The following is a 26,344-nucleotide window of genomic DNA, read 5'->3' on the forward strand; positions in this document are numbered from 1 at the left end:
AATATTCCTCATATTTAATTTAGGTCTACTCTTTATCCTAAATTATCAAATATAATCAGGTATGTTCTTTAACACGAATTTCAAGCAACATCAATTAACTCGCACATAAACATATAATTAATACTTCAATCAATACTTGTATTAAAATCATGTTCATGAAAGGGACTATGCACTCACATGAGAAGGTGGTGACTCGGTACTCGGACAACGTTTCGTTTACTTTAAAATAATTTCCTTCGACGAAACCTAGTATTATCACCAATAGATTTTAGTCTATTATTCGCCGAGACTAATTAATAGTCTAGCTATTATTACTATTATATAAGCGTTAAAAAAAATACTTATATAACCCATAATAATAGCCCAAGTATTTATTATATGTTCTTAATAACGTTACTATAATTAAATAAAAACTATATTAAAAATAGCGTAGGCGTAGCTCACTTACAGCGGGTTTTATAGAAAACCAGGCTTTGCTTGGAGCAGCGTTTCCGAGCCGAAAATCTCTTCTTCTCGGAGCCGTCGAGCACTCCGGGGCTTCCGCCTCGTGCTAGGGAGGTTCCCTAGGCTTTTCGGGGGATTTCGGGGCTAGAGAGAGGTTCTAGAGAGAGAGTAAAGAGAAGAAAGAATGGGAAAGGTGTGAAGAAAATGAGGGTGGGAGAGGTGGTATTTATAGGGTGAAAATGGCTGAACTTGGTGCCACATGTCACCATCTAGTGGCAAGACTTGGGGAGAAAGCAATGGCCAAGATTGTGCCACATCACCCATTTTCGCACAACACACTTCCGACTTCTAAAATCCGTAACTTTCACATACGACCTCCGTTTTTGACGTTCTTTATATCCACGCGTAGGTAAAAATAATATCTACAACTTTCATTTTGACTCCGTCGGCTAATTCTCGACCGATCTTAAATTTAACAGTACGAGGCGTTTAGACTGTTAAATGACCGTGAAGAATTCGTAACTCCTTCATACGGACTCCGTTTTCGTCTGTCTTTTTACCGTTGAGTTCCTATTAATGAGATCTTCAACTCTCATTTATTTCACGTAAGCCAAAAACCGCTCGAACTAAAATTCGGGTTTCGGGCTGTACACTGCTAAGCCGAATCTTAGAAAAATCATAACTTCCTCATACGAAGTCAGATTTGGGCGTTCTTTTTATCGACGCTCTTAGTTTAACATATTCTATGACTTTTGTTTAGATTGCTAAGGCTAAAAAGTCTTCTATCGTAAATTCACTATTTACGTCTTCCGGTGCCGTGCCAGTTTTGCCGTAAAACTTCGGCGGGCCATAACTTCTTCGTTATAACTCGGATTTCGGCGTTCTTTATATGTACGGATACCTTGTGACATATTCTAAAACTTGATTAAGACTATTCATTCTAAATAATCTTTTGTCGAAAAGTCATTTTTGACCCCTATTGCCTCTAAATTGACTAGCCCGGATCTGCGGGCGTTACACCTAGTCTAAGGACTTTCATCAGGGTGACAACACATCCTTCGGTTATTCCTCAGCAATTCATGTCAAATAAGGCAACCATGTGGGGATGGAGTACTGCTGGTGAGCACACAGTTCAAATAAACACCTACAGGTTGCGAGCCTGCTAGCGTTCCACTGGACTATCTAGAATAGTCTGTGGTCGTCATCTATACTTTGCTAGATGACTGGATCATCAATAACATCTATATTGAGGCCTCTCATTATTTTATTTGGTCACACAACAACTATTACATCTACCCATGTTTTACCCAACACTTTTTATAGATATAAAATACATATACAATTTAAATAATTTAAAACGTGTATTAAAAATATTTCACCCATCATAGACAGCAAGTATTCAGACAATATGCACACATAGCACGTAATTTATTTTAAATACTTCATATCTATGTTTAAAATGAAAGGGACCATGCACTCAATTGAAAAGGTGGTGAATTCGAACTCAGACAGCGCTTCGCTTCTTCAAAAAAAAATTCCTTCAACAAAACCTAGTATTATTACCACTAGAGTTTAGTCTAATATTCGCCGAGACTAATTAATAGTCTAGCTATTATTACTATTGTATAAGCGTTAAACAAGACTTATATAACCCATAATAATAGCCCAAGTACTTATTATAAGCTCCTAACAACGTTACTATAATTAAATAAACGATATATTAAAAATAGCGTAGGCGTAGCTCACTTACAGCGGGTTTTATAGAAAACCGGGATTTTCTTGGAGCATCGTTCCCGAGCCAAAAAGCTCTTCTTCTCGGAGCCGTCGAGCATTACGGTGCTTCCGCCTCGTGCTAGGGAGGTTCGCTAGTTTTTTTTTTTTTTTTGGGGGGGGGGGTGTTTCGGGGCTAGAGAGAGGTTCTAGAGAGAGAGAGAGTAAACAGAAGAAAGAATGGGAAAGGAGTAAAGAAAATGAGGGTGGGAGAGGTTCTATTTATAAGGTGAAAAATGGTTGAACTTGGTGCCACATATCACCATCTAGTGGCAAGACTTGGGGAGAAAGCAATGGCCAAGATTGTGCCACATCACCTATTTTCGCACAGCACACTTCCGACTTCTAAAATCCGTCGCTTTCACATACGACCTCCGTTTTTAATTTTCTTTATATCCACATGTAGGTAAAAATAAGATCTACAACTTTCATTTTGACTCCGTTGGCTAATTCTTGACCGATCTTAAATTTAATAGTACGAGGAGATTATACTGTTAAATGTCCGCGTAAAATTCATAACTTCTACATACGGACTCCGTTTTCGTCTATCTTTTTACTATTGAGTTCCTATTAGTGAGATCTTCAAATTTCATTTAGGTCCTGTAGGCAAAAAACCGCTTGAACTAAAATTCGAGTTTTGGGTCGTGCACTACTATGCTAAATCTTAGAAAAATCATAACTTCCTCATACGAAGTCAGATTTGGGCGTTCTTTTTACGGATGCTCTCAGATTATCATACTCTACGAATTTTGTTTAAATTACTAAGGCTAAAAAGTCATCTACCATAAATTCACTATTTACGTCTCCCGGTGTCGTGTCGGTTTTGCTGTAAAACATCGACAAGCCATAAGTTCTTCGTTATAACTCGGTTTCAGCGTTCTTTATATATACAGAACCCTTGTAGCATATACTAAAACTTGGTTAAGATTAATCCTTCTAAATAATATTCCATCAAAAACTCATTTTTGATGCTTATCGTCTCTAAATTGACTAGCCCTGATTTGCGGGCGTTACAAACATGGCAGGCATGATAGTATAATAATAGGTTGGACATAGCTCGATAATACAATATGTTGAGTTTAATTGTGTTGCGTCATGGGCTTTATATTTTGTTTCCGGATTAGCCCTGTCCATCTGTGATTATCTAGTAGGGTTATACTATAAGTATGCATGCATGTATGCATTATACGATGTCGATTATTACGTTTATTGTTTTGTAACCCTAAACACCTCTACAGTCGAAGTTATTAATCAAGCTCTTCTGAGGTGTTGAAGTATTAATCATGCGACATATTCAAAGCTATATTGGCGTTCATATTTACGTTCACAACTGTTTGCTTGCATAGAATCTAACGATCCTAATTGAACTTAGTTCTAACAATTGGTATCAGAGCAGGAGACTATGTGATCAATGTACATTCATTCTATATTCAGAATTCTTTAGGGTTTCCGCTTTTATCGTATAAATAGAAGCCATCTTCTTTGTATCAACGGCAACTCTGTTTCAGATAAAACCCTAATCTCAAGTTTATAGGTTTGATTCCAGCAGCTCACCATGTCTCAAGAAGATTCGCAAAAAAATCCCATCAACATCTCAAATACCATTGGATCTACAACCAGGATACCCATTCTTTACACTCAAGACTATGAAGTATGGGCACATCACTTTGAAGACTACGTGGTTGGATCGGAGGATAATGGCTATCTCATCTGGGAAGCTATCACACTTGGGCCGTTTGTTGACTCAGGAATGAACACAACTGTTAAGTCTCAAAAGGAATATAACAAGCTGGTGGCGGATATAGATAAGATGCCACAAGCCGAGAATGACAAGTTGATGTGTAATGTGAAGGCTTTGAGAATGATCAGATTCACCTTACAATCTGACACTTTTCGGGTGGTTAGTTCATGCATAACTACCAAAGAAATCTGGGATAGGTTGAAAGAACTTTAATCAACTGATGAAGATCTAGAACACTCCATTCAAACCTTGCTGCTGTCAGAATTTGGAGTTTTCAAACAGAAACCGAAGCAGAAACTCATACAAACTTTCGATCTGTTCAATCATCTCCTAAGTAAGATGATCAAGCATGGAATAGAAAGAAAGTTGTTCAAGTAGAAGGTGACCTTCATGAACATGCTGAGACCGGGATGGATGGTTGTGGTTTCAACCATGAAAGCACACGAACAGTTTAAGTCTTACTCACTAGCGAAACTTGTGGGAATACTTAAATCCCATGAGAGTGTAGTAACCAAAGAAGAAAAGGTAGTTTCTGGTGTGGGATCGTTGGCCTTTGTCTCAAAAGGAAAAAGCATTGCAGAAGAAGAAGAAGAGTCTGATATGTCTGAGTGTTATCTTACAAGCGACGAGTATGTTATGATGGTCACCAATCCAAAGAAGTTTGCATGAAGAAAATTTCCTATCAACAAGAACCGAAACTGGCAAGGAAGTTATAGTTCTGAGAAGGTGAAGGATGAAGTGAAAATCTCTTCTCAAAAGGATCAAGACAAGAAGGAGAGCAAGCTTGCAGGAGACTCTCGGTTCGATTGCAATTACTATCACGGCAAGAACCACTTTGCCAAAGATTGCATGCTAAGGAAAATGGCTGAGAAAAGAGATGGTGAAGATGACAAGGCGTACTATATGCGCAAGTTGGAAGAGATCAAGAAAAAGAAGGCAACTAACAGTTCTATGAATGCCTTGATTGTACAGGAGAATGCAGATGAAGATGAGTTTGGTGGCATTGAAGTTTGGTCAACCGACTCTGAAGATGAAGAGGTAAGAAAGCCCACTCATGGAAAGGCTTGTGTGGCAAAGGAAGTAGGTTCAACTGGAAAGTGTTTAATTGTCACAGCTGGTTCATCAACCAAAAGTGAAAATGAGGAACCAATCCTGACTGAGGACAAGTGTTTTGCAGCCAAGCCTGTTAGTGAAAAGATTAATGACTATGATTGGTTGATCAAAATGTACAATCCATCCTTGAATCAATAAAAGTTCCAATAACATATTATGAAGAAGAATTAAATGAATTAATTTGAATTTTCTAACTTAAGTGGTAGTCTCATGCAAACTCGCTTAGCGAATTCTAACCTAACTGACCAACTCAGCAGGGTGTCTTCAAAGAGTGAGCAGAGAAGGATGTGGATTGAGCTAAAGGAGGCGGAGTTAATTAGGGCTTGGGATGAAAGTATTTATTTGCAAAGAGACAATTTAAAAATTTTAAAACAAAGGAATGTTTTTTGTTTAATTGCTAAGCGTTTATACACTAATATTGCTCAATTACATTTAAGCTGTGAGATAGGAAAGAAGATTCATAAGATGATTTTACCCTTCCTTGAATTGAAGGAGGATGAGGTCATAGCAGAATGTGAATCAGTAGTGTCATCAGAAGAGACATTCATGTCTTATAAAATTAGACTAGACAAGATAGAAACCACCATTGATTCTAAGGAACAGAAATGTATGATAAAAGATGTTTTAGATGAAAACGATAGGTTGAAAATTAAGTCAGACACGATTCAATCATTTGACCTGTCTAATGCCAAATTAACTCCAGAAAATAAAATGAAATTAGAAAATACGTCTGAATTTGATGAGGAAAGTGAGATGAGTGAAATCTCAGTAGAAGATGTAGTTGATTGCTCTAAGTTTATGAAGAGCGAAACCAAGAATGAGAAACCCCTCATTTCTGAAAATTTGGTTGAATTCGCTCGCACGTCAAAAGATAAGCAACAAAAACGCAAAGAAAAAACTATGGTTTATCAAAAGGTTCAAACTGTGCCAAATCAGGTCTATGCAGTTACAGGGGTTACTACAAAACAAACGGCAGAATTAAGAGTCTTGGTTAACAAAGACAATGCTGAAGGGTGCAACAATTAATTCTGGTCTGCCCCTATTGACAATGCAGACGAAACCATAGGCTTATCTGAGCAAACTTCATGGAGGGTTAAAGGAAGATATGTTGCTAAACCAATCAACAAACCCTCAAGTTTCGACAAACCAAGCACAAGTGGAACTAAAGAAATCCCTGAAGAACCGATGACATAACCAAATGTTCCAACAAATACAACCGAAATTCAAAAGCAGAAGCCAAAGGCTAGCTTCAATATCTACAAATCACAGAAGGAGTTAGCGGAACAGAAACGCTTAAGAAATCAAAGATAAGCAAAGAACCTAAATGAGCGAAAACGTCACTAGGAATCTCAAAATCCCAACTACGTACATCCTAAGAAAGAATCAACAGATAAAGGGAAGGAAAAATTGAAAGAAAAGAAACTTTCAGCCAAAATTCCTACTATTCCAAATGTTCGAATCGAACATCTACTCTCGGTTCCCAAACTAGTGTACCAAACCGAAAGTCAAGTTTTGGTCCCCACAGCGGCTCTCAGAACCGAAAGTCAAGTTTTGGTCCCAAGTCTAGTTTCGGTCCTTCTAACTCACAATGCAAAATAAATTTTGTGAAGGACATCAAAGGAAAGGGAAAGCTAGCATCAGATTCTGAGTTCAATAATAAGAAAAAGTCAGCTAGCCCTAGGATTCAAAAGAAAAATCCTAAACCATCTAACAACACACCAACTAATGCACCAAAATTAAACAAGATAAAACTAAAATCAAGGTGTATTCCATTAAAAGAAAAGATCAAACCACTCTAGTAAAAAGAACATATTTGGTTGATATTTCTTCTGCAATTCCTTTTTCTGTGAAAGACTCACCAGGACCCAAGAAACATTGGGTTCCTAAATCTGCTTGAATTTGCAGGTAATTAGTGATGATCAGTTCGATGATGAATGGTATATAGATAGTGGCTGCTTGCGTCACATGACAGGAAGGAAGGAAGAGCTGAGAGAGTTTCGGTCCCTAAAAGATGGTGGGTGTGTAAAGTATGGAAATAACTTCTATGGAACAATCAAGGGATACGGTATGATAACCAATGGTGATTTCTCGATTTGAAAAGTGGCGTATGTGGAAGGATTGCAGCATAACATTATAAGCATGTAACAATTAGTTGTAGGAATAGGTCTGAAAGTATCATTTGATGATGATGGCTCTGAAATACTTGAGAAGCAATCGAAAAAGGTTCTACTAAAATCTGAACGCAAGGGAGAGATGTATCCTTTAAATCTCAACCCAATACGAGGAAAACCAGCAATATTTCTGGTGTCAAAGGCAAACACATATGAAAGCTGGTTGTGGCATCGACATCTATCACATCTGAACTTCGAAGACATTAATAAGTTGGTGCTTGGTGATCATGTTCGAGGCCTCCCTCTTCTCAAGTTTGACAAGGAACATCTGTGTGCAGCATGTGAGATGGGAAAATAGAGTAGAAAGAACCACACTACATAAATCAATACAAAGATTATTAAAGCTCTTGAAGTTTTGCACATTGACTTATGTGGACCTTCGGCTACCGAGAGCATCGGTGGTAGTAAGTACATTCTTGTCATTATAGATGATTTTTCACACTTCACTTGGGTTTTCTTTCTTAAACAGAAATCAGAAGCAACTCCCAAGTTGAAGACATTTATTAAGCAAGTGGAAGCTCAATTGAGAAAGACGGTGAGGAATATCAGGGGTGACAATGGGCTAGAAATTAAGAATAAAGATTTTGAGGACTTTTTGGCTGATAAGGGGATAACTCACAACTCTTTGGACCCTTATACACCACAACAGAATGGGATTGTTGAAGGACAAAACCATTCTATATGTGAGGCAGCCAGAACCATGCTCAGTTTCGCCTCTCTTCTGTTATATTCTTGGCAGATGCAGTTGCAACCGCATGCTACACTTAGAACCGTTCCTTCTTTAACAAAAGATTCTTAATCACTCCATATGAGATATTAAATAATCGAAATCCCAATGTTAAATTTTTCCATGTGTTCGGTTCAAGATGTTTCATCTTTAACTCAAAGGAGAACTGAAACAAGTTTGACATCAAAGCAGATGAGGGAATCTTTCTTGGTTATTCACTCTCTTCAAAAACTTACTAGGTTTTGAATAAAAGATCCAAGCAGATTGAAGAAAAATATTACGTAACCTTTGACAATAATTACATGAATAAAGTTCAAAGGAGTGAAAGTGACTTAGGGGAAATTTTTCCTGCATCAGGACAAGTCGTGGTTTCCATATCCAACTTGTTCGAAGAGTATATTCGGTTATTTGATGAACCAGAGAAAGCGGCATACTCAGAGGCGAAAGCAACAAATAACAAAATTGATAATCTCAAAAAGATCATCGATGAAGCTGCAAAAGAAATGGAAAATGAACCTCCTAAAACTACAGGCGCTCAACTCTCAATTGACTCTCCAATCAACGACTCAATGTTCAAGGGGGAGAGTTCATCAGCACCAAAGACAACCGAAGTATCTTTTGAGGGGGAGAATTCAATATCGTCCCCAACTCATAAAGGTCCAGTCGAGGGGGAGAATCCAACTCCCACAGAGGATGCAAACTCTAATGCTGCCATAGGTTACACTTCACCAATCGAGGGGGAGAAAGAGAATGCAACTGACGAAGGCAAGGGTGATCAACCATAATTTGAAGATGAAGTAAATGTTGAATTGGATCCAGCTTATGACCCAAATTATCCTCCGTTAGTGAAATGGACCAAGGACCATCCCAAATCACAAATTATTGGTGAATCTTCTGAGAAAGTTCTTCCTCGTTCTAAATTGAAAGCGAAACAAACTGCATTATTCTCTAAAGTTGAATTTTGTATGTTTTACTCGTTCATCTCCAAAATCGAATCGAAAACAGTTAATGTTGCACTTGATCATTCTGATTGGGTTCAAGCAATGCAAGATGAGTTCCATGAGTTTGAACGTAACGGAGTTTGGAGGCTGATTCCCATATCAAAGGATGCTTCTGTGGTCGGCTTGAAATGGGTCTTTAGAAATAAATTGGACAAAGAGGGGAACGTCATTCGCAACAAGGCTCAGTTGGTGGTGAAAGGATATTACCAAGAGGAAGGGGTAGATTATGAGGAAACATTCGCTCTAGTAGCTAGGTTAGAATCAGTTAGAATCTTCCTGGCATATGCTACTCATAAATACTTCGAAGTTTTCCAAATGGATGTAAAATGTGCTTTCTTGAATGGAGAACTAGAAGAAACAATGTATGTTGAGCAACCTCCCGGGTTTGTGAACAAGAAATATCCTGATCATTGCTATGTGTCGGATAAAGCGGTTTATGGTTTGAAGCAAGCACCTAGAGCCTGGTATGAAACTTTAACTCGTTTTCTGAAAATGTCAAAATTTAAGCAAGGTTCGGTTGACCCAACCTTCTTCCAAAAGAAAGAAGGTGAACATCTAATGATAGTTCAGATTTATGTTGATGATATCATCTTCGGCTCTACGAATCCTAGCTTAACAGCTAAATTCAGAAAGTTGATGGAGACTAAATTTGAAATGAGCGCAATGGGTCCAATTAATTTTTTCCTTAGTTTAAATATTAGACAGGGACCAAAAGGTATCTTTATCAACCAGGAGGCGTACACAATGAACCTGTTAACAAAATTTGGCATGACAGGAGACTCAAAAGTGAAGGTTCCTATGGAATTTGGCACTAAGTTAACACCATCTCTGGAAAAACCTGTTGTTGACATAACACTATATCGTCAAATGATAGGGTCCCTTGTATATCTAACAGCTAGTAGACCGTACATTATGTTTTCTGTTTATTATTATGCTTGGTTTCAAGCTAATCCAAGAGGACCTCACATGGTGGCAGTGAAGAATATCTTTCGTTACCTAAAGCGAACCTCATCTCTCGATCTCTGGTATCCGGCTAAATCTGGATTCTTTATTCAAGCTTTTTCTGATGCTGATTTTGGAGGATGTGGTCTGGACCGAAAGAGTACTACAGGTGGGTGCCAATTTCTTGACAGAAAACTTGTTAGCTGGCAGTCCAAGAAGCAAACATGTGTGTCACTTTCAACAGCAGAAGTTAAGTACATACCTGCAGCATCTTGTACTTCTCAAGTAATAGGGATTCAAAGACAGTTGAGAGATTGCGGGCTGAGTATGAAGAAGATTCCTCTCTATTGTGACTCAGAAAGTGCAATAAGGATTTTTCACAATCCGGTGCAACACTCAGAATCTAAGCACATTGCACGTAGATATCTTTTCATCAAGGATCATGTAGAAGATGGGAATGTGGATGTGCATTTTGTTCGATCCTCTGATCAACTGGCTGACATATTCACTAAAGCCTTACCTGAAGCATGTTTCAATAAAATTTTACAAGGCCTGGGAATGATGGAAGCAGAGTCGGTACCGAATCCTCAAATCTTGCACTAAAAATTAGACAGGCGAAATGGAGCGAATGCTCGGTCTATCTCGGCTCCAAAATTTTCGAGAACCGAAATGAACCGAACACTCGGTCTATTTCGGCTCTAGAATTTTAAGGAACCGAACGCTCGGTCTATTTTGGCTCCATAATTTTCGGGAACCGAAATGAACCGACCGCTCGGCCTATTTCAGCTCTGGAATTTGAAGGAACCGGAATGAACCGAACGCTCGGTCTATTTCGCTTCACTCAATAAAGATAAGGTATCGGTTGTATATTTTGTATATTATATTATCACTAATCTTTTAACTTCTTTCTGTTTTCTATTTTTCAGAAAACTTCAAAAATCCAAAAATATATTTTTTTTCTTTCTGTTTTTTTATTATTTTTCAAAGAACTTCAAAATTCCAAAAATATTTTCTCTTTCTGTTTTTATTTAGAAAATATCCAAACCTAAAAAATATTTTTTTTGTTTGCTCGGTTTGTTCGTTTGTTTTGTTTGTGTGGTGTGTTTGTTTGCTCATTCTTTTAAATAGGTTCCAAGTATACCAGTACAATAGAATTTGGAGCTGAGGCAGGTATGATTATTCTTTTATGAACTAGTTAAGGGTCCCTAGAAGCATACTGGTGCATGTTGACCAACACCTCTATGACTTAGACCAAGGCCTTAATGATTCGATCTATATCTATTGTTTCTTCCCAATCAAGTTGTTAAAATCAACTCGGTCTAGAGCTACCTTACTCTTCTCATATGAGTTAAGAGTTTTTCTGGTCAGTCACGTCTTTATAGCAGAAGGTACTTTCGATTCTTTAGCCATCCTCCTTACATTCTCCATCGACTTTCGGATCACCACTGTAACCCTTGAGACTCTCGGTTATTATTACTGATGTTTATGGTTGCATAAAATCTGCATTTGTGATCTTAGATATGTATACCATGTGCTGAGTGAAACCCAAAATTCAACACCTATAATGAATTGACGGTGAATTATTATATCAAGATCTTACTGGTTACCTATTGAAATATCTTTTTTATTTTTGAGTGATCTTTTATAAATTTGTTTAAAACCAAGGCTTTTCTTACCACAAAGATCCAATTTATTTTTGTTTTTGAGATTTCTATAACTTCTTTAGTCATTATAAAATATATCCTACCTACTTGTTCAAAAGACCACATCGGTCTCACAAGTACTTCTTCCAATGTTCGGTCTTACATTAAGAATCGATGTTCGGTTGAAGATAAGCCACCTTAAGCGTATGACTTAAAAAGAAGCCTTTCAATGTTTCTTTACAAACACTTGATCGTATTTTTCGGGAATCCACACATGCACTCCAAGTCTATCTTTAATTTTAAGGAAGCGATTCTTGCCTGGAATCACCTGCTTTTTGTCTATAATAAGGCATCACTCACATCCAATACACATTTGCTTTATTTATTTATCTTTTGTCACCCTATTACATGAAAATTTTTATTTTCCAAAATTCTGGTGGCTGTAAGTTCGAGTTTTGTTTGTCTTTTAGCTAAACAGGTGTAATCCTATTTCTTGTAGCGAAACTGAATTTCAAAAGATGATTGAGGATAAACATTTTGGCACGTAAATTTGAATGGTCTCTATACCCACGCATGCTGACGTATACCTAGGAGTAACCAACCTGTCACATCGTGCTTTTTCAAACGACGTTTTAGTGATCGCGTCATTATCATAATGATTTTTCTCTCTCTTGGCAATGGTATATAAAGGGTTTCTACTTTTAATTGTCTTTTACCAGCAACAAAGTCTCTCAAGTTACAAGGCAGGTTCAAACTGTTCTTCTTCCTTCTTTGATCAACAATGGCGATTTCTTCATCAGTTCACGATCAGAATGCTTCGTCCACATTACTTTCGATCAAGCCAAATCAGAATATGATCATCGAACTCAACCCGTTTCTGTATGATTCATATATGCTGCACATACTTGAATGTTTGAAGTATTCACTGCTGGTTCTATCCCTAACGCAGGTGGAAGTCGTCCCGATGTCACTCTTATCCAACGTTTACTCTACTACCACATATGACAAGAACAAGAATGAATCTACTTTCAAAACCATTCTAAAAATGCTTCTATTTCAAAAGGGAGATTTTGTTCGTTGTTGCATCTTGCCGTGGATTCCTTTGTCATCTCACCAAACTTCATCACAACTACTCAATTGTTTTCGATGCTATACGAGATGGGTTATACGGATGTGCTCACCATATTTACAAAGGTTAAGAAGTCGTGTTTACCATCTCAGTGGAATGGATTGCTTACTCTTCTCATCAATAGTTTAGCAGAGAGGAGTGTTGCATCTGATGGCACTAGCAAGGGTTTCCTAACCCTTCTCTATGGCCTTTACAATGGTCTCAATCTTGATTATGGGACAATTATCTGGTCTCAAGTGGTGCAGAGCCTCAACACTTCTGCGATGCATTTAGAAATTTCATGTGGTCGGTTCTGGACTCTTATTACACGAAGGGTGATTAATACTTTGGATATTCCTGTAATGAAGGATGCCCTAGTCGCGTCAATTGCTACGTTTCACACCAAGAAGATCATCATTTCTTATCCAACAAAGTTCCCTCACAATGGCTCTATTCCTGAGTCTATGTATCGATGTCTCACATCTAAGAGTAATGTTATGGCTAATTACCGCAAACTTACTCCTAAGGAACCGAGAGTCCAATCTCCGGAACAGCAGGCTGCCTTGGACGTTGTAGACAAGCCTGGCAACCGAGAGAAATGGGATACAACCAAGAAGGAGACAATAGAGGAGGATAAGTCTAAGTCTTCTAAGTCAAAGAAGTTCAAGTCAGAGAAAAGGGATTCTTCTAAACCTAAGAAGATTAAAAAGATGACAAAAAGGTCCAAGAGTCCTACTCCTCCTAGCTCGGAAAATCACAAGGAAGATGAAGAAGAGGAAATTTGTCATGACTCACCAAGAGGTAATACTCCTCCCTGATCTCCTACTCCAACCGAATCTCCTCATAACAAACTTCCAACCCCACCTCCATCACCGAAACAGACTATTCCAGTTTCGGTTGTTCCTATTCCTCCACCTACCACATCACAAACAACAACTTCTTTACCACCACCACCACCAGTTTCTTCCATTCCTATTTCTACAACTTCCTTACCACCTCCTGTAATTTCCCAATCCACCACTACTACTATTCCTAAACCGACAGTAGGAGTCAACGTATCTGATACGGGGGCAACTACTGAAATCGAACCTCCAGTCATCACTAAACCTCTTTCACCCTCACATTCAAGTGATTCTATTGCCACTCTCGGCGGTGCTAATGATGAGTATGACTCTACATACTTCAGTCCCTATCGGCTTCCTACTGATGAGGATCATGATGCTCCAATCACCAGCCAACACTTGCAGAGCGTTCATGAGAAATTGGATAAATTGCTTGATGACAACAACTCCTATAGTGGTGTTGTGCTAAAAGCCTTTTAGAACACTACCCTTGAGCAATACACTGACTGCATTGACAAATCAACTAAGGCTGTTAATGAATCTACTTCTTCCTATCAAAAGGCCTCTGCTGATGTTGCGTACATTGTTTATACTACTCGGATTTTTCTCGAGTCTCTTAAAGGGCATGCTGATACAAGTGCAGCCAAGGTGCAAGCCTCTGTGGATTCGTTTTCCATATCCCTTCAAGAAGAGCACACCAAGTTTGAAGATGTTCGTTCTTCCATCCAAGCAGAGAACACTTTACTTCTTAGTTTAGTGTCTTCTCGACTGGAATCTCTTCACGTTGATCTCGCAAAATAAAGTGCTCTAAAAGAAGAACCTGCTCGACAAGCCTCCACGATTGAAGTTCAAAAGGTTCAGCTAGCTCAAGCTGAAAAAGAAATTGGTTTGTTGAAGACAGAGAGAGCTATTTTTCGCAGCTGTGCAGGGGATGTGAAGGATATGCTCACTAACATTCTTGGTGCTCATGATCCTATCCTCACTTTGACCATTCAAAATCATCTCACTACCAAACTTCTTCATGCCCTTGCATTGTTACACGAGATGAAGAGAGTTTCGGAGAGATTTATTGCTCCAAAATAAGGGGGAGAGGGTGCTCATCAACCGAAGGCTAAAACTGAAACTGATCCTACTCAACTGAAGGATAAAGTTACAACCGAACTGAAGGATAATGTAGCTTCAAGTTCTGGTTCACAAGCCAAGCGAAAGGAGATTGAAGATGATAGCGATGACGATGTTGAGGAAACCATTGCTGAGGCTCTCAAAAGAAAGAAGAGAGACTGAGAGTTGGATGAAACTCTAAAAATTACAAGGGAAGCAGAGGAGAGGGAAAGGAGAAACAAGGAAGAAGAAGAAGCCTTGAACTGGCAGAAGGCCTTGTTTCCCTTATGGAAAAAAGAGGCACTTATCAATCAAGCTATAGAGTTTCCAAGTGTTTATTGGTTGGAACCTGTTGCTTCGTTTGATGGTGACAATTCCAAGGACTCACAGTTCGACATGTCGATAACACGAAAGGCATTCATTTTTCATTGCTTTGATTCGACTGTCGAGGTTCCTTTTCCTCATCCAAAGGTTGACCGTGAGCTTATTGATTTCTATATGAAGTATGGGCAACCTCAGTACTTGACATGGAGCGCACAAAAGATAATCATTGTCAAAGTATTGAAGCCTACGCCTGCTGGGAAATTTGTAAATGTCAATTTCAAAATCACATGAGGATCTGCAAACTCGATGTCAATTATCTCCCTAGCAGATCTTCCAAATCTAAATCCTCACGATTGGATTCTTTTGTTTAATATTCTTCTCATAAATCCTAGGGAATACGAGCCGATATTGGAGCACTTGAAGAGGATGTTGGCTTCTTACATCGATGAGGTTGCAGCTATGGATCAAGAGATAGCGAGAGTGATGAATAAGAAACCGACCATCAAGCCAACACCGAAACCAGGAGATGTAAATAAGATGAAGATGGGCCAAATAGATTCAACTCATCTCACTGTGATGTTTACCAAAGGCGAAGCTCACAGATTTTTTTTTGCTCTTGTTGATAAACATTTATTTTCAACTGACTGCTTGGAGCACAACATCAACATTATTCATCGGTGCAAGCAGAACTCAGAAGCAGACAAAAAGAACTTCACGGTCATGCTTCGGTGGTACATAACGCTCCGTAATCATCTTTTGGTTATCATTCCGAAGGTGTTCAAAACAATAAAGAAGTCTTATGCAGCTCAACCGAAGTGAGCTTTCGGTTCTATTGACGCAAAGGGGGAGATTGTTGAGTTTAATTGTGTTGCGTCATGGGCTTTATATTTTGTTTCCGGATTGGGTCTGTCCATCCGTGATTATCTAGTAGGGTTATACTATAAGTATGCATGCATGTATGCATTATACGCTGTCGATTATTACGTTTATTGTTTTGTAACCCTAAACACCTCTACAGTCGAAGTTCTTAATCGATCTCTTGTAAGTTGTTGAAGTATTAATCATACGACATATTCAAAGCCATACTCGCATTCATATTTACGTTCATGATTGTTTGCTTGCATAGAATGTAACGATCCTAATTGAACTTAGTTCTAATACAATAGTACTTGGATAGGCACGATGGTACAATAGTACTTAGTTAAGCACGACAGTCAAATAATACTTCGCTAGACACAACAGGAATGGCAGTATAATAATACTTTGGATAGGCACAACAGGTCACGGCTTACTATTTTGCACAAATCTCACTTAACCTGTTGCAACCACTAAGTTACATGACCGTACCACAACCTCTCATTTATTATTACACACAACCCTTTACTACCCAATTATATGATTAAGAACATTATTAGATCTAGTAACAATCATATCATATCATACAAATATATTAAACACAACAAAATTAGCACACATAGCATTTAAGCAATTAGAATACTTTTATCTTTATGTAAATTTGAAAGTAACTATGCACTCACATGTTAATGTGATGACTGAAAAGTTTGGCAGAGCTTCGCTTCAACATTTAGCATTTCCTTTGATATATATGACCCTATGTTCTTTTGAAATTGTCATCTACATTCTCAACATCTGTCTTCCTGCCGAAGATGTCGAACCTAAGGGGGACGGAGTCCAACTCGCCCCATTCGAATGCCTCCCAATCTTCCTTCCCTGGATTTCTTCTTTTGTAATCATTCCTCCCTTATATATACGAAACCAATTGCTAAGATTTATGAGAGTCAGGTTAATTATAATATAAAAAGATTGTAATTGAACTTTTTCATCATTTCTTAGCATGGTATGAGTTTTCACTTAAACCATGAACTATTTTTAACGCCTTAAGTTTTTTTACTGATATGTGCAATAAACTTGTATTATAACTAAAAAACGTATAATAATATTTAATTTTTAAACTTTAAAATAAACATGAAATATATATATATATATATATATATATATATATATATATATATATATATATATAAAATCCTTTATTATATAAGTTATCTAAAAAAAAATTTACTGTAATAAATAGATATTGATTTAATAGACGTTATGTTATATTATATTATATTATTTTATTTTATTTTATTTTATTTCATGAGATTTCTATAAATAAATTAGTAGTATGGGAGCAATAAACATTTTCTCTTATTATTTTATCAATATAAAAACCTCAAAAAATATTAGTAGTGTCGAGCTCATATTTTATGAATTGTGAATTGAATGTTTATGTTCATTTTATGCTTCTTATTATTTTTTTTATTATGTTTGTTTATTTATGATCATTTATATCCATTATTTTATATTCATTTATCATCTTAACGAACATAAATGAATGAACACAAACAATAAATTATGTTCATTTATTTATGTGTTCATCTATTTTTTTTCTTTAACTTAAATGAACAAACATGAACAAACCATTGTTCATGTTCTTTAAGTTCATTTACGGTCTTACTTTTAATTAAAAAAAAAACACTTAAACCAAGATATAATAACAATATAAAACTAAAACACTGAAATATAAACTTGAAATATAAACGTAAACAATGGAATTCAAGTTTTGAACCAATTCAATACAATGCACTTCTATAGGTGCCACTAAACTTGAAAGCCATAACCATTAAGAATAATGACTTGAGAGGGTAACGCATTTTAGCTTTTGGTCATATCTGGTCACTAAATTATTTTTCATGTTTTTTTTAACATTTGAACTTGTTGAAACGTTTACATTATACCATCATGACCGATAATAGTGGATTTTGCCGGTTTCCGGTCAAGTATGATTTTCCGACCATCTTTATTTGGGTTTGTTTCACACGTTCAGATGGACTCAACTCAAAAACCACAAATTAGATGAACTCAAACAAGATAAGAACTCTGATGATCTGAAACAACAACATAAATGTGATGTACTTGTATTATTATGTGAACGATTTTTTGAAAAGTTTTGGTTTGAACACAAATTTTCAAAGATCTAATGGTGGTTCATCAAAACATATCTCAAAATTTTAAGGTTTTATGGGTTTCAATGGTGGTTGATCAAAACTCATATCTGAAACAAAACTCATATCAGATGTGCTCATCATCTGTGTCACTGAATCGAAAAATCAGAGTTGGAATACAAACAAACGGAAAACGAGCTTGAATCTGAAAAATGAACCAATAACTTGTTCTTGTGTTCATCATGTGTGTAGAACACAAAAATACTTAAATCTATGGGTTTGGATATGAAAGGAAGCTTGAAATCTAAAATGAATCTTTGAAATCTGAAAGAGTTACAGCTCTGCCATTGATAAACGAGATGAACAAAAAATAGCATTTGAAAACTTTTCCCTTAAAACCTATATCTGAACCATAGGTGTTAGGGTTTGCAGATCGGAGCTTGGTTTTGTAGAAAATTAGAAGGAAGAAAGGTGGCGTTCCAGAGAAGACGACGACATTCCAAAAGGGTTTACAGACCGCATGCTATGATTTGTGAGTTCATTTTTGTGTGTTCATGTTCATCTACATCTTCATCAACTTCGAATTTTCACACACAAACACCAAGAACACACAGTTGGGGTGTGTTTTGTGAGTTTATTTTCTGATTTTTGTGTCTAATTCCTTCAATGAGATCCATATTAAAAGTATGGTAGGAGGTAAGGAACGCCGAAAATGTCGCACCGGGAAATTATACTTGGCCGGAAACCATGTCGGGAACCGGAAAATCAAATGTTACCGGTCATAATTGTATAATGTACACATTTCAACAAGTTTAAGGGTTAATAAAGCACGAAAAATAATTTAGTCACAAAATGTGACCAAAATATAGAGTATGTTGTCCTCTCAAGTCATTATCCCTAACCATTAATATGTTTATTAATCTAAATTTACTATAAATCTAGTTAACAAATAATTGCAAATATAAATAGTAAATTTTAAAAGTTTAATAAAAATAAAAGGGTGTAAACTGAAAATAAAGATATATTAAAAATATATCTCAAAATTATTATCCACAGATTAAGAAAACATTAATTACACTGACTTTATTAAATAAAATGACACTCTTACCCTTTTGTTGCATTTAATTTCATTGTAGTTTAACTAATAATGAGGAACAATTTGGTAAAATGAATATTTATTTTTAGAAGTATGCTATTATTTTAAGACAAACCAAAAATGAAACATAGACTATTAATATGGGACGAATGGAGTAATATTGATATTCGCGATAGATGGGTGAAGAGGTAACATAGTTCATACATTTAAGCTTAGCTGAGAGGGTAATATTGTTTATATCGTGTACATAGCTGGCCACTCAAGTTTTTTTTTCTTCAAAAATGACCATTTAACATGTTTTAAGTGTCAATAAAAGGTCCTTATGACCAACTTTAATAGGTTTAACCGGTGATCTCCCTAATTTATGATGCTTAATTTTTTTTACATAACTAGGAAAATTACATGGCATATTATGTGTTTTTCTTCCTGTTATACCAACTCTTAGGGCACAAAACCTTCGTTACTCACAAATCCTCCATCACTCACCTTCTTGATCGATCGCAGACGTGAAGAGAGCAACAATAGGATATGCAAAAGAACCCACCTTCATTATCATTGATTTCCACTATAATAGCACTTTCTCGCCCAAACCCCTAGTGTATTTTGATCATCATAGAGAATTTTGGATAGACTGAACAATTTGAAATGACTCTTTTACCCATTTCATTTGTTTTTTCAATATTTTTTAATTAAAAACTAAACACAACCCACCCTACCCTACTCCACCCTTACTCTTTAACTCTTCTCAATCTGTCGTTCTCCATCCTCTCTTATGCCAAAAACTTAATGTTGGAGCCCCCACCTCTTCTCTGGAGAGGAATCATCGGAGCCGGAGATGAAATTCGCCACAATTTGTTGGATTTGCCGTTCCCACACCTCTCCCCTCCCCATCTCCAACTTCCCATTGTTATCCTTACCAACACGATCACCAATTCATCACCTCCAGCTATAGCTCCGCCCCCACTTAATCTCCTATGGCAAGGTGAGATCTGAAACCCTAGAAATTATACAATGTAAAAAAGGTCAAAAATATTTAGTCTGATGATGTCTACCTCCCTAACCTATGTTCCTCCCCTCTATTCAGAGAGACCCAACATCATCATCACATCCATTGCATAATACTAGCTGGTCCATCTTCACCATTGTTCTCGTTGTTTTGACCTAATCAACATTATCCAACTACCAGTAAAATTAAACACTCAAATGATAGCTAAAACAGAACCAAACAATCACCTCTCATACTAAAACCATTAGAAAACTGCCAACATTGATTTCTCATCATCTTAACAGACCGACACCATTATTTATAAAAGCATCAAGGGTGGAAGGGGAAGAAGACAATACTACAATCAAACGAATCGATCAACCAAATTTCATCCCAAAGTTTCAGAAGGAAATCAGATTCCTAATGAGCTAGCATCGATTGTTTGCGAAAAAGAAATCAGTTTTTTGTTGTTTAGTGGTGATGATGATGGAGATTTAATGGGTTGGGTGTACGATCGAGAACAAGGGTTAGATCATCCATGGGTTTTCCCAAGGGTTGAAAACAGTGAGATATATGGTGAATAGTGGTTTGGTAGTCGGAGAAGCTAACGGGGTACGATGGTCAGTCGCCTGAGAAAGCAGAGGGGCACGATAGGAGGGCCACTGGAGAAGATGAAGGTGAAGAAAGTGGAAATGGAGGTGTATGGTGTGAGATGTTGGCAGGATAAGCTAAGAAAAGGAAAAAGATAGCGACGTCTATAAGGGGTTGGTGTGTTTGGGTGGGTGCGGGTGGGTTATTTTTTATTTTGTAATTATATATATATATATATATATATATATATATATATATATATATATATATAATTTTAAAGGGTATGATAGTCTTTTTATGTTTGTCAGGGACTATAACCACAAAAAGATCTGATTTTGGACCAATGGTAGAAGTTAAAATGATTTTGAACTTCATCCACAGTTTTTTGCAAACCACAGAGACCAAAATTGTAGTTTAGTTGGTATATAAAGAAGTGTTGTACGATTAATATTTTACGGTCAACCGTTAGTTATTACAACATTGTTTTAAGTTTATCTTTTTTTAGTTATTTGAATATGGTTATTAAAAGTTCATAAAGTTAATGACAATCTTAATAACTTTTAGACAAAATTACATAAATGGTAGATGTGGTTTCTTAAATTCTTGGTTTTTTTCCCGTACTTTTTTTCGTTTAAATATAGGATCCAAAGAGTATTCTTCCTGAAAGTAACTAATTGCTAAAAAAAACACTATTTCCTGCACATTGCATTTCACGGGAAGATGGCTAGTATAGGTGTTTGTGTTTATATATATATATATATATATATATATATATATATATATATATATATATATATATATATATATATATATATATATATATATATATATATATATATATATTTTACTTGATAAAAGAATAGTTACTCTGTGCCACATGTCCACGTGTCACTTTATTAGCCATTTTGCCAAGTGTCCATATCTTTTGCACCTTTTGAAGGTAAGTAATCAATAGAAATAGTTGTTTGTTTCCTGGTAAATTGCAAGATATCATCAATAAGATTAGAAATCGAGAAAGTATTCTGGTGTTGAGATTCAAACCATCTTCAATTTTTGGTGATCATCTTGCATTCTTCCCAAATCTGATATCGTAATTCCGTAAATCATGTGATCTCTTCAAATCTCTCACACATTATATATACCATAAAAGCTTAAAATTGTTGTTTGCAGTAACCTTTTTTCTCTTTCATGTTTGGACACAGAGGTTTTACTTTTCATTATTTGGACACTCAAGTTTTCATTTCCCTTCTATCTGCACAAAGTTCATATCTTTTCTCAACCTTATCTTCGCTTCTTACCATCTTGCCGCCCTTTGGATGAGTACTATTTTTTGCAGTTTATTTATTTACCACCACCTATCTCATCCAATAACTTTCTCACTCTTTTTCACTCTTCTCTCAATCTTGGTTACTCTTCTCTCAACCTTGGTTATTCTTGGCAGAATCTAACCATCGTCTCTGCCCCGAGAAGCGACCCTACCAATGATGCAGACAACAAACATCGGTGTCACACCCACCAATGATGCAGAAAACAAACATCGGTGTCACACTCCTGATTTCGACAAATATTGCCCAGCTGGTCCGTTGAAAGGAGGAAAGAGGCAAAGAGCGTTTTTGGTTGAAGGAAATCCAGAGTGGACAACATAAAGCGAACCCAGGGAGTTCTTCCTTCCCTTTTTCTGCAGAGGAACCATGAAGACAACACCCATGTGCCTCCACAACTTTCACCATCATTCGACTGATTCAAGGTAAATTCATCTGTCTTTTTACTATTCTAAACTCTTCTTTTTCATTTATTGAAGGTCCATTTTAATTTTTTGGTTTACAAAATTTCTTCTTACAAAGATTACACCACTTAAGGAGTTGGTTGAAGTGGTTCAAGTGAGAGGGGATATTGTGGAAGAATAAGGTTTTCATTTCTACCATTTATTTCTAAAATCATGTATTCTTTTCATTTATAATGATAGTGAATCCATTTGTTTGTTGTGATGTTATCAATTGGTAACAAGAAATGTTTTTCTTAATAAAATTGAATATCATCCTAAATGTATTGCTATTTTCAGATTTTGGTGGGTTAAAAAGGTACTCATTGAAAGAGGGGTTGGATTACTTTTGTTGTTGATATTTGGCTTATTTGATGTCGCACATCAAGTGCTTGATGAAATGCTTCAAAGAACTGGTAAGATTACTTCTACTCTATCATCGCTTGCACGGGCTTCATGCTAAAAAAACGATTACCCACATATTTAGCCGAAAAGGACCTCTCCTCCGATGGCTTTACGCATTCCTCATTTCCTACTCCTTTATCAATGCGACCAACAATATCTTCTGAAAATGATGGAGTCGTGTTTAAGTTGCAAAAAACAACTTTTAATATTAGTATGAAACCAACTTACAAGAAAATATGTTTTTTTAATAATACAAAACATGGAAATTTCACCATGGTGGCAACTCGCTGTACTTTAAGACTGTGTGAGAGTTGAAGGACCACTTTCAAGGCCGGTTAAAAAAAATAACAAATCGTATACCAAATATCAATGGCCAAGTTATAAAAAAAAAAAAAAAAAAAGATACTATAATTATTATTTAGCAATTTAAATGATCTATTATTGGTTAAATTACTTTTCTACAATATTTTAGCTGTTGGCGAGTTGTACCTTATGTTAACTTTGGTGTACATGTTAAAGAACCTGCTATTTGACTAATCAACCTTCTGAAGAAGGAATTGCTCAATTACAACACATTCATCATGTTTCTGTTAAGAGATAACATCACACTCTAATTTAAAAGATATAATTGCAATTATAATATTATATTAATTTATGTTTTATTACAGGTGATAAAAAGTCAAAAGATGAAAAAGAAAAAACCACATGTACAACAGTACTGCATTGAGGTTCGTGCTTTTTAAATTGACACATTTTATGAAACTTCAATCCATTTTCTTTATTTTTTGTAAATTGACTTTTCAAATGGAAATAAAACATGTGATCTTTTGACATGTTTGGGAAAACTTACAAATAGCATACTGAGAACAAACTCAAATACATTCCCTCGATACAAACAATTTCAACAAAGATTGAAGAATTATACAAACAAGAGGTTACTTGGATTTTTTTTGTTTTAATGGAATAGAATAGGAATCTACTTGGAAAAATGTACCAATTTATAGGAATATGATCCAAATACAAACCATATTTACTGATATAATAACATTTTTTTAAACGGTTAATGCTATAATTGGATACAACTGTCAAAGTGCGGGTTAGTTAATTTATTGTGTTATATATATATATATATATATATATATATATATATATATATATATATATATATATATATATATATATATATATATATATATATATTGTTGATCTGATTTTATGTAGATCTGTATCCTTTTTCATTTTTATATCTCAAGCTCACAAATTTATAAAATTTTCCATATAGTTTTACATTGTGAATTTTTTTTTTTCACAGGATACACATCATACGAGAGATTGATGGAGTACAATTCGAAGGAGATGGGTACACCTCATTTGTAGGTATACTTTCATTCATTTTAGTCAACGACATAAATTAGTTTTACAAGGGTATTTTGGTAATTAAGTATTTTTGTAGCAAGTGGCCCAGAGCATTGAGGTTGGCAACGGCCGGAGGTGGAGCATATCTCATATATAAGTATAGATGGAGGGTAAGTTTAAAGTTTGTTTCTTTCTTAAACTGATCAAATCTTGTGAAAGAGAGTAAATGACAATTTGTGCGTTTTATACTTAATTCCTTCTATAATCTTAAATCACATGGTTTGATATTCACTTTCTGGGAAAAGATTTGTCTTATTTTAATTTGGATTGTTTCTTGAACCTTAGTTACAGCACGGTTTGTTCTTAGTTAATTGACCACTTTTATTGCCTTTATCTATGAAATTTATATCCTTATGATATAATAAAAACCGTTAAAAAGGAAAACTTTCTTAAACTTTTATAGTTTCTTTGGAAAAAAATATTAAGTATAAATAAAGGATGAATTCAATTTCCTCATACCCAACCATACGAATGGTGAAACCCTTAAAACACCACATTTGAAGAATTTGGCAACCATACACGATTACAAACCATGGAATGGAGTCTCCTATTCCAATTCCGTTGGAATCCACATATCAAATACATCCCTTCGATTTATCTTCTGATGAACAAAAAAACAAATCTTATTATTATTCAAGTCATGAAATAGTTGAATACACTATTGTTGTTGATGCTTTCCAGCATGCAGGTGACAATATAAAGCATGTTGATCACGATATTATTTATGAAATTCTCATTTTTTTAAAATATTTATGTACGAATATAATTTAAATTCAATTCCGTACTTGTGTTTTTTTTTCTTAATTGTTTCTTACAACATTATTATAATTTATAACAGGAAATGGGAAAGTAGGTCACGTGAATCAAGCAAATAACATGCACCTCTTCCCCGGGTGAGTGCTTATTTTGTTATTTTATAAATGTTGTTATATAAATATGTTCAATATTTATTTATTTAATTATTTAATTTTTTTTATTATATTTGTTCAATATATTTTGCGTATACAGGGTTGGTTTGGGATCTCTATTATTCGGTGCTCATTATATCCGATGGAATGTTGCAAGCTGCTTCTTAATGGTAATTTACAAATTAAATTAAAATAACTAATAAAATAAACAACATATGTTTATATTTAATATTTTATGAATTATCTGGAATTAAAAGTAATGGTATCATAATATTTGTTATATGCCAGCTAATATAATTTTTAATTTTTTTTTCCATTACAATCTTGCTTCTTAATATGATAGAAGAAGAAATTCAGATGGGCAGAGTCTATCGATAGGTTGTTACTTAAACGTTGTTACAAGTATGATTTATGTACTTTTCTCTTTGCTGAAGGGTATTTTGGACATTTAATATATAGTTAAAACATTTTTCTAAAGGGTACACATGATCTATGCAGGAGGTGCGAAAGAAACTTGAACAACTTATCGAAAACCTCAAAAAACAAATCAACAAACTCTCCAACGACATCCATCCTTACATGTAATGCGCTCAGTGACGGTCCTAGAGCGGGGGTAGCTGTGCCGACAACAAAAAAAATTAATTAAAAAGTAACTTTTTTTTTAAATATTATATTTTAACCCTTCAAAATTATATGTTTGAACTCTTCAAAAATATTTGCCCCAATAAAACGTTATAAAAAATATATTTTGCCCCTTCTTTAGAAAAATTTTGGTCCGTATATTTTGCCCCTTCTTTAGAAAAATTTTGGTCCGCCCCTGAATGCGCTCCTATGTTTACTGCATCTTTCCAAAAACTATCTTTTGCTAATGCAGTAGTCTGATGCGATCATCTTTTGCTAATCTACTCCTTGCTATGTAACTGACATCAAAATCCGCTTCGTATATGTAATATTCTTTCATAAACATTATAATATGGTTGTTTATCTATTTAAGTTTCAAATAGGAAAGAAAACAATGTACATAGCGCATCTAACTCCATCTAGTTAAATATTATTATGATAACTACTCTCAAAATTCCTCTGTGCAAAGCGCTTCTCCTTCTTCACCAGTCTTCTATGTGACTTTCTTTTTGGGATTAGGCAACAACAGGATTGCATCCACAAATTATGAAGTAGCTGCACTTCAATTCTTGTGGACGTTGCAAAATGTTTGTTCAATCACCATAGGATGTAAATCCATATATGT

The 26,344-nt window shown here is 35.6% G+C and overlaps 1 protein-coding gene across 7 annotated transcripts; it reads left to right on the top strand.

The window, feature by feature from the left end:
* The first annotated feature begins 21,807 nt into the window (after positions 1 to 21,807).
* On the top strand, positions 21,808 to 25,866 carry LOC145043358 (uncharacterized). 7 transcript variants are annotated; one of them, XM_078991993.1, is made up of 10 exons: positions 21,808 to 22,354; positions 22,452 to 22,515; positions 22,670 to 22,785; positions 23,443 to 23,502; positions 24,087 to 24,151; positions 24,228 to 24,300; positions 25,029 to 25,083; positions 25,199 to 25,268; positions 25,445 to 25,500; positions 25,597 to 25,866. In XM_078991993.1, exons 6-10 carry the CDS (start codon positions 24,294 to 24,296, stop codon positions 25,742 to 25,744), a joined length of 336 nt encoding a protein of 111 aa, XP_078848119.1. In that variant the 5' UTR covers positions 21,808 to 22,354; positions 22,452 to 22,515; positions 22,670 to 22,785; positions 23,443 to 23,502; positions 24,087 to 24,151; positions 24,228 to 24,293; the 3' UTR covers positions 25,745 to 25,866. The 7 variants fall into 7 exon arrangements, 6 of the variants coding, with proteins under 6 accessions (XP_078848119.1, XP_078848121.1, XP_078848120.1 ...); XM_078991995.1 differs by having other exon boundaries at positions 25,445 to 25,476; XM_078991994.1 differs by having other exon boundaries at positions 21,809 to 22,354; positions 25,442 to 25,476.
* Positions 25,867 to 26,344: the final 478 nt, after the last annotated feature.

Source organism: Lactuca saligna, chromosome 4 (assembly GCF_052625555.1).
Source record: "Lactuca saligna cultivar CGN05327 chromosome 4, ASM5262555v1, whole genome shotgun sequence".
NCBI classification, from domain to species: Eukaryota; Viridiplantae; Streptophyta; class Magnoliopsida; order Asterales; family Asteraceae; genus Lactuca; species Lactuca saligna.

Coding starts and splice junctions, on each gene's coding strand:
- LOC145043358 (XM_078991991.1), top strand. Junction 25,084..25,198: donor AACATGCACCTCTTCCCCGG/GTGAGTGCTTAT, acceptor TTGCGTATACAG/GGTTGGTTTGGGATCTCTAT. Junction 25,501..25,596: donor TTACTTAAACGTTGTTACAA/GTATGATTTATG, acceptor TGATCTATGCAG/GAGGTGCGAAAGAAACTTGA.